Below are 15,342 nucleotides of genomic sequence, written 5' to 3'. Positions count from 1 at the left end.
ATCACCGCATTCGCCAGAGTGAGAGCAGTAATTCTACTGCCAATAGTAATGGATAACTATAAACAGATGATCTGTAGGGGCTTTTAAAGCATTGCCTATGGACAATTTTGGCATGTTGGGTATCTTTTCACTCAGCACTTGGCACAACCTCATCTTTTATATTTTAGAAAAAATTGGGTATTATATTGTGTTTTTGTGCACTAAAAATAACTTAAGTGCATTTTTTTTACAGAAATTTGGGGTTTGATAAAGAGTTGTGCTAATATCATGCAATATAAAAATTGGAGGTTTTAAGTAATTTTCAGGCCTGAAATGTGGATTATAACATGTATACAAAAAAAACGCCTTGGCAGAGAAAGAGTTAATACATGTTTTATCCTGTTCTTCTTCAACCACATAAAGTGATTTTATTATTGAAAATTTGAAACCAGATTGTTTTGTAAAAATAGCATAGGTTTGCTTTATATGCAGCGAAATCGGAAGTGTCTTTCTGTGTTTAGAACTGCAAATGGGCTTATGTATGAAAAGTAAAAGATTTCAGCAGAAAAAACCTTCAGTCAAAATAATGGTTTAATTTTTAACTGTGCTCTGCAAAATAAGATGAATGGCTAGTTTAAACCCTAAAAGTTTATACCCTAAAGACTCTTCTTCCAGTACTCACACTTACGCACATACACAGAAGTACAGTTCGAATTTTGGTACTGTTCCTACATAATTGGTTCAAACCTGAAATGCAGACATTATAATAAGAAAGAGCAAACATATGGAAATGTAAGTTGCATCAAAAATTAGTTGCAGATAAATGTTACAAAAGCAAACTAATTTTTGTATTCAGTGACATACGCTATAGTTTCCCTTTAAGAATGGTCCTTATGAAACAAAGGCTTGAATCTGAGCATCTTGTTATTTAACATAGTAGTATTAGTGCAGTCTGCCTTAAGAGACACACAGGTGTTTTTTGTCCCTGCTTGCACATACCATTGAAACTTCCTCCTTGGTGACGTGAATCCAGGTTTCATTAAAAGCTTAAGCTGTCAATGTGCAGAAGTCAAGGCGAGTTTGAATTTTGTTTTGCTTCATATCCCTCCCTGTTTTCTTTACAGAGTAGTCCTGGAGCAAATCTGAGTCAGATGGGGTGAGGAAAAAGGGAATTGTTCACTGTTCACATATCTGCTTTTAAGCCACTGTGTTTGTGTTCATTGTATTGTAATGTGACTTGAGATTGTGGAATAAGACTAAAATTATTGAGGGTTACCAAGGTGTCCATACATATAGATCATTTGTAATGAGCCCCCTAAAACTGTTTTGTGCTATTTGTGTTCTTGTAAGAAATGCTAGGTATCATAAACATAGAAATGTATTAAACATCGCTTCCACTATCGGCTACAATTACAGCTACTGTTATGCTAACACTCCCAGCTCTTGCAGCAGTGTGGCATCAGGTCTAGTGGGAAGGTAGGGACTGCTGCTTGTGGGCCCCTCCAGGAGTTTAAAATGAATGGTACATTGACTGAAGGGACAAAATAAAGTGGGTGGAACGTTCTACACTGCCATCAGAGACTTGGCGATTGTTGTTCAAAATTTCATTTGAGTTTCTTTATTTTTAACATTTGATTTTGGGATGAATGGAGTTTCCCAAATGAAAACCACATTCACTGTTAGAATTTTGTTCAAATTTGAATTTTTTCATCACTGTGGTTGAAATCAATCATCGATTTGACCACATCAACGATTAGAAAGTAGAGCGAATGTTCCCAAAACGATTTTGTTCCTTCAAAATTTTAATTGTGTATAACCTACATGGTAAAATAGGGAAATGTGTTACGCAAGAAAAATTTACTTTATCTGTTTGTTCTGGTGACCAGTCACTAAAAGCGAAGGGAAATCCAAAATATTGCATTGTCAACAGAAAAGGAAGATAGATAAATCTAATCCCTAAGTGGGTATTTCCCTCACTTTGGAGAGGTGTCCTTTCACTTGTCATTTTGTCCACAGGCAGGAAGTAAAGTGAAATATCAGCAATGAAGATGAAAAAAAAAAATCTGACAAGTGTTTTAACCACTTCCTACCCCATTTAATATAAAATAAAGTTGTGGGCTTCAGATACACTAAAGTGCACATGTATATACAGCATCATAGATTAGTCATCATGTGCAAAAAATGGATACCATAAAAACACAAATTACATAGGCACAAGTCATGCAGATGAAGTAAAATAGTAATACTAAACTCCTGTATGAAGTCTCTTTTGCCTCAAATCCTCCCCCACCAATTACACAGTCTATACATACTTAAAATCAATATCATTAGTGGCCAGAAATGTGAACTGTTAACTGTAACTTCACCTCCAAGCAGCCAATTCTCTTGCTAAATCAAGGCACTGGGAGTAGGGTTCTGTGAAGTACTGCAGATTACAAACTGTATTGCCAGTGACTTGGGTGGGGCAAGACTGGTGTGCTCACCAGACTGGATCCACTCACTACAGGCAGCACTGATGTAAGAACATCAGCGATGCCTTCCCTGAACTGCAAAGGGGCAAAAACAAATCCAGTCATCCTGCCCAATGGAGAGGGAGCAGAGGCAACCAGTTGTCAGAAGTGGAAACATCACCATTGAGGCTTGCAATGAGTTTTGTGTTAATCATTTACGGAAATGCTGTACATTTTGGCAAAAAGACACAAGTTTGGGCAAAGGTAAAGCTGTGGTTTAGGATTGAGAGCATTATGGCAATGACTGGAGTTCAGCTGTAATGGAGAATGTGGGTGTTATGGAAAGCTATCTCTTCGAAATAAAGGCACATTTGGGACAAAGAGTAGTTATGTGCTTTGGTATATATTTAAAATCTGAATGCTTCTTTAGAAATCCATCTGCAATAAGCCTCATTAAAACCTCCATAGTTTCTTCTTTTGTTTTTTAAAGTTAGTGTCATACCTATTGTTGTGTAAGCACAGATTTCAATCACGTCTATAAGAAACTGTAAATTGCTAATATATCTTTGTATATTGCTGTAAGACACATTAAATGGCAAAAATAAAGGTCTATTGTCCCCATTTAGTACATTTTGAGTAACGCAGTTTATTTTTGATAGCAGAATGAAAATCCAGGCCCAGGATCATATAATGTTGGCAAAGGACTAGATATCAACAGTGTCTCTTTATCAACAAAAGGGACTGGAAGCTTTCCTTCACAGGTAATATATGGGCTGAAAGTCAGAAATAAATTTATTAAACAAGAATGATTCCCCTACTAGGGGTTCCCACCATTCCTACAAACAATAACGTGGATAACACCGATAATGTAAATACTATATATATTTAATGAGTTTAGAAAAGGCTAAAATGATTATCTGTATAAGACACTACATTCTAGGCATAACATCAACAGACAAAACATGTCTGTTTACATGTTTTGTCTGTTGATGTTATGCCTAGAATGTAGTGTCTTATACAGATAATCATTTTAGCCTTTTCTAAACTCATTAAATATATATAGTATTTACATTATCGGTGTTATCCACGTTATTGTTTGTAGGAATGGTGGGGTCCCCTAGTAGGGGAATCATTCTTGTTTATACAATTATCTCGTAGGGGACCCACATTCCAATTAAGTCATTGAATATTTTGTGCCTTGAACCTTCCCTCCTTTTCCCCCGGTTCTCTTTCTTTATATACAAATAAATTTATTACCCTATAATATACTGTAGTATAAGAATGGTATATAGGACATATGTATTGAGATCACAAAGTGAATGGACATATGCCAAATTTAAAGTATACATGTGCCTAAACAGACCAAATGTGTAAAGTCTACAGGAGGCATTGGTAAACACCTACTGTAGCTGTAATACATTTTTGGATACCAAAAACGCCAGGGAACCTGCGCCACGCATTTCTTTTCATGCCATTTCAGGTCAGTGAGCTGTCATGGCATGAAAACAAATGTTTACATTCAGGCAGGAGCTGTCATTTGGGAGGGCATCGTTCATCATGATTGATGCTGGAATACGCTGGACGACGTGATTGACGCTGGATTACATTGTTGGATGGTTTCTTTTTTTTAAACTAAAGGACTTGTCAAAAACTGTGTTTTTTGTTCAATTAAAGGATTTTGTCTATGTGTGGTGTGTTTATTTACATTTTACTTAACTTTTTGGTGAATGAGTAGGGGTAACAACTACCCCTTAAGCTGGCCATACACCTTACAACCATCGCACAACTTTCATTGTGCGATGGTTGTAGGGTAATTAAAAGCTCGTACGATCTGGCCATCTTGGACAGGCAGATCGTACTTGCGATCATTGCAAGCCTGCCCCGCTGATGGGAGAGCTTCCGATGACTGCAATGCTGAGCGGGCAGTGTGCGCTTGCGCACACCGGCCTGTTCGGCATTTGTCTTCCGAGCACGCCACTAACCCGCCGAAAATCTTACGATTTTCGGCAGGTTTCCCAGCATGCTCGGAAGACAAAAGACGTGCGACCGTACAGTAGAAACGGTTGCACGCCTTCCATAGAAGCACATAGCCCACCACAAATTAAACTACCAACATTCACACATTTTAGTGTATAATAAAAGGATTACAGACTACCTCTCCCTCAATGCCTTTGCAAAACTCTCAAGTCCTCATTGTTGCTGTTCCTGCAGAATGTGTGCATTTTTGAATAGTGCACTTCATACATGCAGCTCAACAGGTCTGGGTTCATACACCTAGGACCATGCTGCTAGCAGATTATGGTGACCTTTTGGTCATTTTTTTAAGAGTAATGATGCCGAATAAGCAAGCTGTCTCCTTCAGCCTCCCTACCCTCTGCCTCGGATAGCCTAGAACATATGTGTCAAACTCAAGGCCCGTTGGCCAGAACCGGCCGGCAACGGAATTATCTCTGGCCTGCCTGATGATAATTAATTATCATTAGATGTGGCCCTGCCCGCCGGCAGCTCTCTCTTCATGGGACTGAGGAGCCAGAGAGCTGCCGCTGGCCAAAGGACTGCGTTACCCAGCAGGCAGCCTGGCAGCACAGCGTGACAAGAGAGGTGTGGCTGTGAGGTGAGATGACTGAGAGGGGTCCTGAGGTCCAGTCCAGATGACGTGAGTTGCTCCTTGGCGGGAATCAGGATCCAACCCAGACGACAGAGAGCCGGGAGAGCTGCAGCCTGCAGGTACTGTGCTGTGACACTGTAGGTCAGTATATCTCTCCCCTTCTTCTCCATCAGTTCTTCTGTACTATAGAAGTCATGGAGAAGAGGGGGTGTGAATACTGAATATACTGAAAGTAGTATCTGTGACACCTGTGTACCACCTGCCTCCACACTAGTATGTAATCTCATAGTTTGATCTCTATTATTTAAATTATAGTAAAAATGTGTGGGGGGATGCTCAATGGGGACCGTATGGACTCCATACTGTCCCCAGTGAGCATCCCCCCGACATACTTTTTTTTTACTGTAATTTAAATAGAGATAAAACTATTTTTTAAAACATCTCTAATTGATCATTTTCCTGATCCCCCACTGATATCTCCCCTGCGCAATGAGGAGAGAAAGCAGGGGAAGAATCCACAGAAGCACCAGATGGAAAAACTTTCTCGTAAGTAAATTCTTTTGTTGTAAATGCTCTGTACTATTTAATGTCTGTTTTTGGCTTTTATCATTTAAATATTTAGGCTCTTTTTAAAAAAAAATTTCGGTAATTTTCCCTTAATATAGTAAAAAATAAAAATCCCAGTGATGATTAAATACCACCAAAAGAAAGCTCTATCTGTCCCTAAAAAATTGTATAAAATTCATTTCAGTACAGTGTTGCATGACGGAATAAATGTCAGTCAAAGTACCGCAGCGCTGAATACTGAAAAATGGCCTGGATGGGAAGGGGGTTTAATACCGCAGATGTCAACTGGTTAATAACCACTCCTTGGAAACTTCCATTAACGTACTGTACATATTTTATGTTTTTAGCAAGCCTGATGCCCTATGCACTGCACATCAAATAAGCACAGCTTTAGATCAATGTTTTCTTAACTATTTTGACTGTGTGGAACACATTTATCAATATAATAATTTGATACTGTAAAATGGACTTGTTCCAGTAACCAGTATTCCATAAAATTAAATGTTTATAGCACTGTTTATTTTATGCTTTCCTCTCTTTTTGTTATTCTTTAGGTACGCAGAAGTTCCTTCTCTAAGGTCAGTCGGACCCCAGCACCTAACTCATACAACATTAAAGGTGACCTGTTTGCAAAACAGGATTTTAACAAAAGCAACTCTAGCATGTTCCATCAGCCAATAGCTACAAACGTGGAAGACATAAAATATCAGACACCACCTCCAAATCAGTACAATGTAAGTGTATGTTATTTTCACCCAGATGTCACAAATCACGTTAGCTTTACCAAACCACATAATGTTAGAAACTACCTAAACAAAACATTTAGATGGTTATTCACTATTGAGCCAAAGCATATAGCTGTAGCCTCGGCTAATCCTTCGGCTCACTTCAGCCGCCAGAGCCCTTCACTTTAGCCGAACCTAAGGGTTGCTGCGGGGGCTATTCGCAATAGCCCGTACAGTAGCTGAAGGCAGCTGAACAGCTCAGCTGAGCCAAACGCATATGCATATCACAAAGGAAAACAAAATGGTGCGCAGTCCCTCTCCTGATCCATACTAGACCCTTTAGGTCTGGTAGGAAAGTTAGGAAGCACCTGTGACGATAATGGGGTCTGAGTCTGAATATTAAAAATAGCATTCTCTTGTCCACCCAGTTCAAAGCAAATACAGGCCTTCAGTTAGTCATTTGCCAGGCCTTCCACATTCCACAGAACAGAGATCTGCTATCTGGCTGTGATCTTTTATTGCCCCAGCACTAGTGAAAGTCCAAAATATCTCTCTAAGCCTTTTATGGCTGTCCCTAATTAAAGGCATGGCACCAAGCACTCATCGATTACCAGTGGACAAGTTAATATAAACAATCAGGTCTGGGAGAGGTGGTGACCCCGCATTCACACGAAAGTCATAAAACCTGAGTTACAAAATAAGCTACATTTCATAATTTGGAATAGGGTGGGGATAGTGAAAAATAAAGGTTTATCCTCCCTGCTTTCCCTCCCCAGCCCTGCCCTAAGGGCCGGCTCCGGGACACCCACCAAAATGGGCTTATAAAATATTCTGTCAAGGCGACTAGAGTTGACTCTTGGTTTTTTAAAACATCATCTAGGAACTAGAAGACTTAAAGGAGAACTATGAGGTGAGTGCTTTTGACTCATCCTCATAGTTCTAGCTGACTTGTGACAATGAAAGCTTAGGGTGACGGGAGGACGCTAGTTTGTGTCCTCCCGTTACCATAAGGAGAACTATGGGGAAAAGCCCTAACCCCATAGTTCTCCTTTAACATTGCAGAAGAGTTCCCCTTTAATATTCGGACATTATCTGCTGGAAGCTTGCTTGAAGAAGAGCCCTGCAGATTTCCCCTTTGCTTATTAAACTCTGTCAGAACTCCTTCTTCCAGGACTGTTGAGTATTCTCCTTTTATTCCCTTTTATTTTACTGTTGTTTATATATTTTGTCTCTTTTTATTAAATCTTTTTCTGTATATTTTCTGCACCGTTTCTTTTATTAAAGGACGATCTTAAAAACCGTTACGCTTATCTCTAGGTACTAAATACAAACTTAAAGTATACTTGCCTCTGTGAAGAGCACTACTGTATAGTGAATCCTGTCATATTCCTGTCTGAGAGGACAGCGGTATTACAGGCATTGTTTAAGTGTTTTAAATTGTCGCAGCATTTGCTGAGCACGGTTTTGTGTTCCATTACGAAAAACACAAGGTGGCAGTGAACGTTTGTCTGTAAAGGGTTAACTGCGGAGTTACCAACCCTGGTGACGATCGCTCTCAGTCTGCAGGCCTGAGATTGTGTCCTGCGAGCTGGGAAATCTCTGTGCAGGGTGAGGCTGAGAGTGGTATCACCACGTCCTTGTGACGCTCACATTCGGTTCAGAGTTGTGTATGGTCACGTGGGATTGACGTACAGCGGGTTTGGGCCGGGCACACGTCACAGGACCCCCAGAGTTAAAAAAAAAATGTGCGCGGGGTTCAAAATCAAAAGTCATACCAGGTCCTTTAGGTCTGTTTTAAGGGGTAACTCCACCCCAAAAAAGGGGGAAAGAATACATGGGATCCCCCCTAAAATTCCTTGGGTGTGCTTTTCCAGGGTCCCCCCTTGTCCCTGTGCCGATGGGGACAAGTGCCTCTTCCTCACAAGCCCTGACCTGTTGGTTGTGAGGGTCTATGGACAGGAAGGCTTATTTGCATCGGGGTACCCCCTGTCATGAAGGGGGCAACCAGATGCTGCCCCACCCTTGTGGATGAGTAAGGGGTACTTGTTCACTAAAGGGTTAAAAGTAAAAAATAAACAAACACACCACCACAACTTTAAGAAAAAAACCTTTAATTGAAAAACAAAACAAAACAAAGGTTTTTGACAAGTCCTTTAATAAAAAAAATAAAAATACCAAAAATAAAAAAATGAATCCACCGCCGTAATCCAAAGGTCAATAACGACGTCCAGCGCTGTCCACGACTCTGCCGACTCGTCGAAATAAAAAAAAACAAACCTGTGCTCGGGGTCTCGTTGGGAATTTTAGGGGGGGGGGTGGCCACGTTTTTTACCCCCCTGTTTTGTTTGGGTGGAGCTCCCCATTACAATTCCTACCACACCTAAAGGGCCTGGTATGACTTTTCGGGGAAACCCCATGCACCTTTTTTTGTTACTTTTCATTTTGGGGTCCCTCCGAACTATTCTACCAGACCTAAAGGGTCTGGTATGGATTGGGAGGGGGACCCCACACCGTTTTTCAAAAAATTATTTTGCTTACATTTGTTCTATTCTGCTCGCTACCTAGGAGGTAGCAAGGAGAATAACTGAGCCGAATGCCGTTCGGCCCCCTATGAAATCAGCCATACAGCACTGAAGTGAATAGCTGAATGGCGTTCGGCTCTCTTCACTTCGGCTCGGTTATTCACTTGGCTGCCTTTGGCAGCTGAGTGAGTAACCCCCTTAATTCGTATTCAGTGAAGCAGGCTATTGCATTACATATGAAATAGATAATCTGCGCTCCTGGAAAAGAGACTAAAGTAAAAATATGTGTTATTAATTAAGACCTAAAGCAGCTCTAAAAGAGGATGGAAAAATCCTTTCAGCGGTAAAGAAATATATATCAAAGCGCTAAAGGTATAAGTGGTATAAAACTTAGTGCAACCAGGTAATGAAGTGAAATTAGGGTTTAAGCGATCTGGCCTAAAACCCCATGTTGAACAATTCGAAAGAAATCTTACATGGGATCATAAAACAAAGGAAAAAAATATATTAATAATTCAATTATAACAGTAAAGGAACATCCAATATATAACGATATATGAACGATCCACACAAAAAAAATATATCGGAGTACAGTGTTCAGTGAGAATGGAATATTCTTTAATGATGTTATTATTGGAAGATGGTATGTGGTCAGCTATTTATGACCACTTTAGCTGACGTTTCTAGTGTAGTAATCTTGACTATATAGAATATATATGTTCTACCTGTAAGATCCATTTGTACATTCTTAGAAAATATGTTTTTTTTTCCAGGCATCTATAAATTATTGTCAACCCAATAACAATGTATCTGCTCATGCTGCTTTTGTCTCAAGAACAAAGAGAGAGGCTGTACTGTTAAACCCTCTTAAAGGACCTTCACCTTGTAAGTTCTCTATATAAAATGATTCATAGCATCAGCATTCCATTTAAACCTAGAGCAAATGTTTAAAGAGAAGGATATTCAGTTTACAACCCCACCCAACAATAATATCTACATCATTAGAGAAATTTAACCTACATATGACTGAAAACTCTTGACCACCAACAGCAGATGATAAGTATAAGCGTGGCATGTGTGCAGTCCTAGCTTGTCTTTTTTTGACCAGGATGCACTTGACATGAAAATCTTCATAAAGACATATAATATATGGTTATAAAATGACATATACCGCATATAAGATTGATGTCTAAGCAGCAAATTAAAGGCCAATAGATTTCTATTATATGTATCTTGTGATATAATGAAAGCTGTTTGGTCTTTGTTGGATTGTGCTTCTATCCACTGTGCCCATTAGCTTTACCCCTAACATGGGCATACACTGATAGTGGTGTGTGAGGCAGTCTTACAGTGGTGTGTGATTTGTCAGCAGCAGGGGGTGGAGATGTTGGGAGCAGGGGAGGAAGCAAGAGCTGCCCATAGAGGAAGAGCAAAAACAATCTTGCCAGCTGTGTCTGCTTGATGGCCAAGTGGCTGCAAGAGACTATTAGCACTGTTCCTAGTGATACACAGGACTGCAGCTTGGCAATCAGCACCTGTCCACACCTAGTCCTGCCCATTGCTTTCTGGATTTACAGCACCACCTCTGTTGCTAAAACCCTCCCACTGTAGGCTGCAGTGTGGCAATGATGCTGCACTGCTCTTGTATTCCAAACAAAGTTGCCACTGTCCTGTGAGCTGTGTCTGCTTGATGACCAAGTGGCTCCAAGAGGCTATTAGCACTGTTCCTAGTGATACACAAGACTGCAGCTTGCCAATCAGCACCTGGCCACACCTAGTCCTGCCCATTGCTTTCTGGATTTACAGCACTACCTCTGTTGCTTAAACCCTCCCACTGTATGCTGCAGTGTCTGGTAAGGGACACTGCAGTGTCTGGTAAGGAGGATTTGGTTCAATTAGGATGGGTAAAGGAAGTTTTACGTTTACTTATTAAGCGTGTGCATCCCATAGTAACTGGATTTAGTACTTGTTTAGACTGTCATAGAGGATCATACAATTGGATGTGTATACTTTTAGTTCAAGAAACCGATTACTAAAAAAGAAAACTCTCCCTTTTAAGTTACATATAGATAACTCATCATTTTAGCTCTGTAAAAATACAATGCAATGCTTTGACCACACACAATTCGTAATATTTGGTGGCTTTTTATGGTGCCTTAATATTTTGATTGTTTAGAAAAATTGATCCAATTTAATCGATCGGTTTATGGCGGGAATGAGACTGAAACTGAAATTGAACGTGTTTCCCTTTGGATGTAGATGTTCTGTGCATGTGTTTTTTCTTTTTGAGAATATGCATTAAAAACCATAACATTTTTATTTCTAATTTAACAACACACATGTGTTGCATCCCATTATGATTATTTTTTAACAACACACATGTGTAGCATCCCATTTTAATTCTTATTTAACAACACACATGTGTAGCATCCCAGAATAAAAAGATAAATACGGTATTTTTCTGCTCCATAAGACACACTTTTTTTCCCCCAAAAGGAGGGGGGAAATGTGCCTGCGTCTTATGGAGCGAATACCTATCACCCGATGCCCGGGACATGCAGTTTCGGGCGCCGGGTGAGTAGTTTCTTTGTACATTCAGCCCTGCTCATGACAAGCAGAACTGAATGTACAGTGGGAGCCGCTGCTCGTTTAATACAAGTGATCCTCTGGGGGACCGCGACCACGGCATAGGAGCTCACCATAGAGCCCCTTGAGCAGACGAAGAACATCGTTCTTCGTCTGCTCTGTGTGATTACTGAGACCGTGGCGCTGTAATCACAGCGCCACCTGTCTCAGCAGTCACTGAAATGCAGCTTCTGTCACAGAATCCCTGTCACAGAATGCCTGCGTCCTATAGACTGGAGCGCCTTATAGAGCGAAAAGTACGGTATATCTTATCACATATTCAGGTCAAAGTCAACAAAAAATGCGATTTTAATGTATATGTGGCCAGAACTGCTTGCTAGCAGTAGATATAGGCAAGAAAATGGAGGGTTTGGAAACCCGTTAACTCTTAAAGCAGAACTTAGGTGTTACATGATGGGAAGGCGATTGCCATGATGTGCAAGTCAAAGCGCCCCCTCCAGCAATCTCCTTCATCACTTTGTCGCCACCGTTGAGATCTTCTGTTAGTCTACTTCTGGGTATGGTGTCTTTCATGTCTGCTATTGAGTGGTCACTTATGATGTACAGTACATGTACTCCTGCAATAAAAAACTAAGAAGAAGCAGTCTTTTGGCAGAAGAGAATTTGTGTGCAGGAGGCTGCTGCGAGTAACCATAGCATGTAGCAGGGAACAGGAATCTGACATTCTTGGAAGAGTCAGATTCAGAGGATTCTTCAGGAGATTTTTTTTCTGAGCAGTCAGCAGTGTGGGCAAAAGGAGAGGTCAGTATTAGACACCATATTTGCAGGGGCTGTTTTTTAAACTTTTTATTTTAGCAACAATTGAATACTGAAAAATGGCCTGGATGGGAAGGGGGTTTAACACCGCGGATGTCAACTGGTTAAATAAACATCGTTTTTCAGATATCTTATTTGCATGGGCTGTTTTTTAAACTTTTTATTTTAGCAACAAAGTTAAACATTATTTCTGTATACACTAGTTTTCAAGAAATGAATGGGGTTAGATAGGGTTAGTGATTGTGTTTTTTCAGGACATGCTGATAAATCTGGTTATATTGGATGCTTTTAGTAGGAAGTCTACTATAGACATACAAATCAATGCGGCTGTTTGCTTAATAACATGTACAATACTTTTAAAAATGATTGTAAATATACAGCTTTAGGATTGAAAGCATAGCAAACATTTTTAAATAAGTACAGTGTCACTTAGATTAGTGCCATAGAGTTACAAAGCTCTGAGTTCTGCAAAGCTGTAATTTACCAAAGTGGGCAAACCCAGAAGACATAAAAGAACTGGTGGCTTAACATTCCTAAAGTAAACCCTAACTAAATGAACATTATGTTGTTTTAGGTCACTATACAGTCAACGATTCGCTAACTAAGGAGTCTTCCAAGGTTCTAGTGTCATGCTTTAAGTCAAAGAGTACTCGGGATGTTTTGAATGTGGCCTTGAATAACCCAGGACCAGCCACCTATGACCCATTTGGATGCCCTGAAATAGGAAAGAAGACCGTTTTTCCGTGAGTTATCACAATGCTGTATTTCCAAAATCTAACTCCTTATTCCTTAAACATTGGTGTGACTGTCTACAGCCATACAATAAATGATTGGTTATGCTGGGAATGGGGGTATTTCTCTTCTCACTGCTGCTCAGTGCACCAAAATCATCAACTACATCTTTTCCTTGGTACCATTGATCACCCCTTACTCCTCATATATGTCTATTGTCTCCTCTATGGCTGGCTGTGTGTGCTTGTCTGCAGGGTTGCTCCTACCAGAATGAGCCTGAGGAAGGCTGCCCCGAAAGCGCTTGTTTTTGAATGGCAATGTTCCTTTAATAAATGGACTTTTGCTTATTTCATTGAAACATTGGTGTGCTGGTGACATTTCTACAGATTGAGTTTATTCATGGTGCCATCCGTGGTCACTGTGAGCACTTTCCTGTATACCAGGTTACTCTTATCCGGTAAGGAGTGCAACAAGACATTTGTTCTATCACTCTACGCTCTCTTCATTTCAGTACATTCCCTGATAGCATATGGACATTACAGCAGAGCCTTATTAGTTCACAATGCTGCCCCTCCCTGTTCTAGTCTCGGTTGCTGTGCAGGATATTTCAGTAGGCAGATACCAATGTAAAATATTTTTTTAAGTAGATCTAACCCCTAACTAGATGACATTAAAGCTGGGCATACACTGTGTGAATTTCGTTTGGTTCTTGAGGAACTGGACAACATTTTTTAGTGGGTGGCCTTGACAGCACCCTTCCATCCAGCATTGTCTCCATCAGGGGCACATGTGACTGGGCCGTAATGCAGGAGCACAGGAGACAGTTGTCACCCCTTGACAGGAAGTTCCTGAACAAGGACTTTTAATGGTAGGATTCCCAGGTATTCTTTTATTGCACTATACATATTTAAAATGACTGAAAACAACTTTTGCAATTACATTAACATTTGAAAGCTTAAATGTCGGCTTTTAGTTTCATTTTCGGGCCGCTTACAGCAGAGGACGCCGCGGGATCGCAGGGACAAGGTGAGTGTCACTTTTCTCTGCAACCCCGAGTCTGGCTCGGGGTTACCGCTCCTAGCATGGAAAATTCACCCCGAGCCAGACTCGGGATTACCGCCAGGGAGGTTAAACAGATAATTGCAGGCTTTGTTTTCTTTGCATACCTTATTTATCTTTTCTGCCCCAGTCTTCTGACAGTGGCCAAGTTTACTAAGGGCAGATTACTAGCTCTCCTATTACTTCCTGGATTTCTGGCACATGTGACCAGACATGTGAAAAGGACATGTGACCATGTACATCATCTCAGGGGAGGAAAATGCCTCTCCCTTAGATCTCCTGAGATAACAGATGAGATTTCCCAGCAATGCTCTGCTGATGACAAGGCAATCCCAGTGGGCATTGCTTTGCCAGACTGAAGTCATTTTGCCCTTTCAAAGCAGGAAGTGAATGCTCTGCAAGTGTAAGCATTTCAAAATCACAGCATCTTACACCTGACATGTCTATGTTATTATTAATCATCATACATAGAGGGATGCATTGGGAGAATTAGATTTTTGAGTGTAAAAGTCTGCTTTAATAATTAGGGTACTTGAATGCATTTTAAAGTTTTAACTCCTGAGTTTAGTGTCACTTTAACTCTGTGACAGAAGATATACAAACGACATAAAGCAGTATACATTTATATGGGACACCTTTTGCTGCCCCAGAGTAATTTCCATGACCAAAGAGCTTCTACTCCTTTCTTGGAGAAAGGTGAGTAGTGCAGGTACCATCTTTTGGGTATGTTTATCCTTTGCTAGCTCAATTGCTGTATATTATACTTACAAAGCTTTCTTATTCCATCACAGATACAGTATGTAAGCATGCCATGGCCTACAATCGAGTCTGTGCTCTAAGTAGTGGCACATGCTGATACGTGTAATGCCAAATAAGATTAACTAAGCAAACACACTTAATGATCTTTCTCCACAAATGTTTAGATACTTTTACATTTGGATTGCTGACAATGGTGAAACGGAAATAACTTCTTAACAAAATCATTCAAAGATTAGGAACTTTCAGCAGTTATAACTGACTGTTAAGTAAAAGGGTTCCTGTTCAGTAAAGCCCAAATAGATATTTCCGAGGATGAGAATATGACCCTTTAGGCAGTTTGTTCTTATACACTTACACATATTTTGTAATATAGCAATGACTTTTTAAGTAATCACAATCAGAACAGTAAGTTTGACCGAGAGTGCTTTATGATCTATACCCAGGTGTTGTAGGAACAGTTTTCAGCTTGTTAAGTGTTAGTTATGTGTCACCTCAGGCTCATTTTCTTTCACCTTGTGTTTCTTTCTTCTGACAACAGT

The 15,342-nt window shown here is 40.2% G+C and overlaps 1 protein-coding gene across 1 annotated transcript in view; it reads left to right on the top strand.

The window, feature by feature from the left end:
• The window catches only part of STPG1 (sperm tail PG-rich repeat containing 1), a 34,505-nt gene that overhangs the window by 3,453 nt on the left and 15,710 nt on the right, over positions 1–15,342 (top strand). Inside the window, exons 3-6 of the mRNA XM_018569196.1 lie at positions 3,092–3,190; positions 6,159–6,338; positions 9,625–9,736; positions 12,828–12,996. Coding sequence (XP_018424698.1) covers positions 3,092–3,190; positions 6,159–6,338; positions 9,625–9,736; positions 12,828–12,996 — 560 coding nt within the window. The remainder of the gene's footprint in view (positions 1–3,091; positions 3,191–6,158; positions 6,339–9,624; positions 9,737–12,827; positions 12,997–15,342) is intronic.

This window comes from Nanorana parkeri, unplaced genomic scaffold (assembly GCF_000935625.1).
Source record: "Nanorana parkeri isolate BGI_ZX_2015 unplaced genomic scaffold, ASM93562v1 scaffold1303, whole genome shotgun sequence".
Taxonomy (NCBI): domain Eukaryota; kingdom Metazoa; phylum Chordata; class Amphibia; order Anura; family Dicroglossidae; genus Nanorana; species Nanorana parkeri.
The sequence above is the reverse complement of the archived record's forward strand: the minus strand, read 5'-3'. Positions and strand labels throughout refer to the sequence as shown.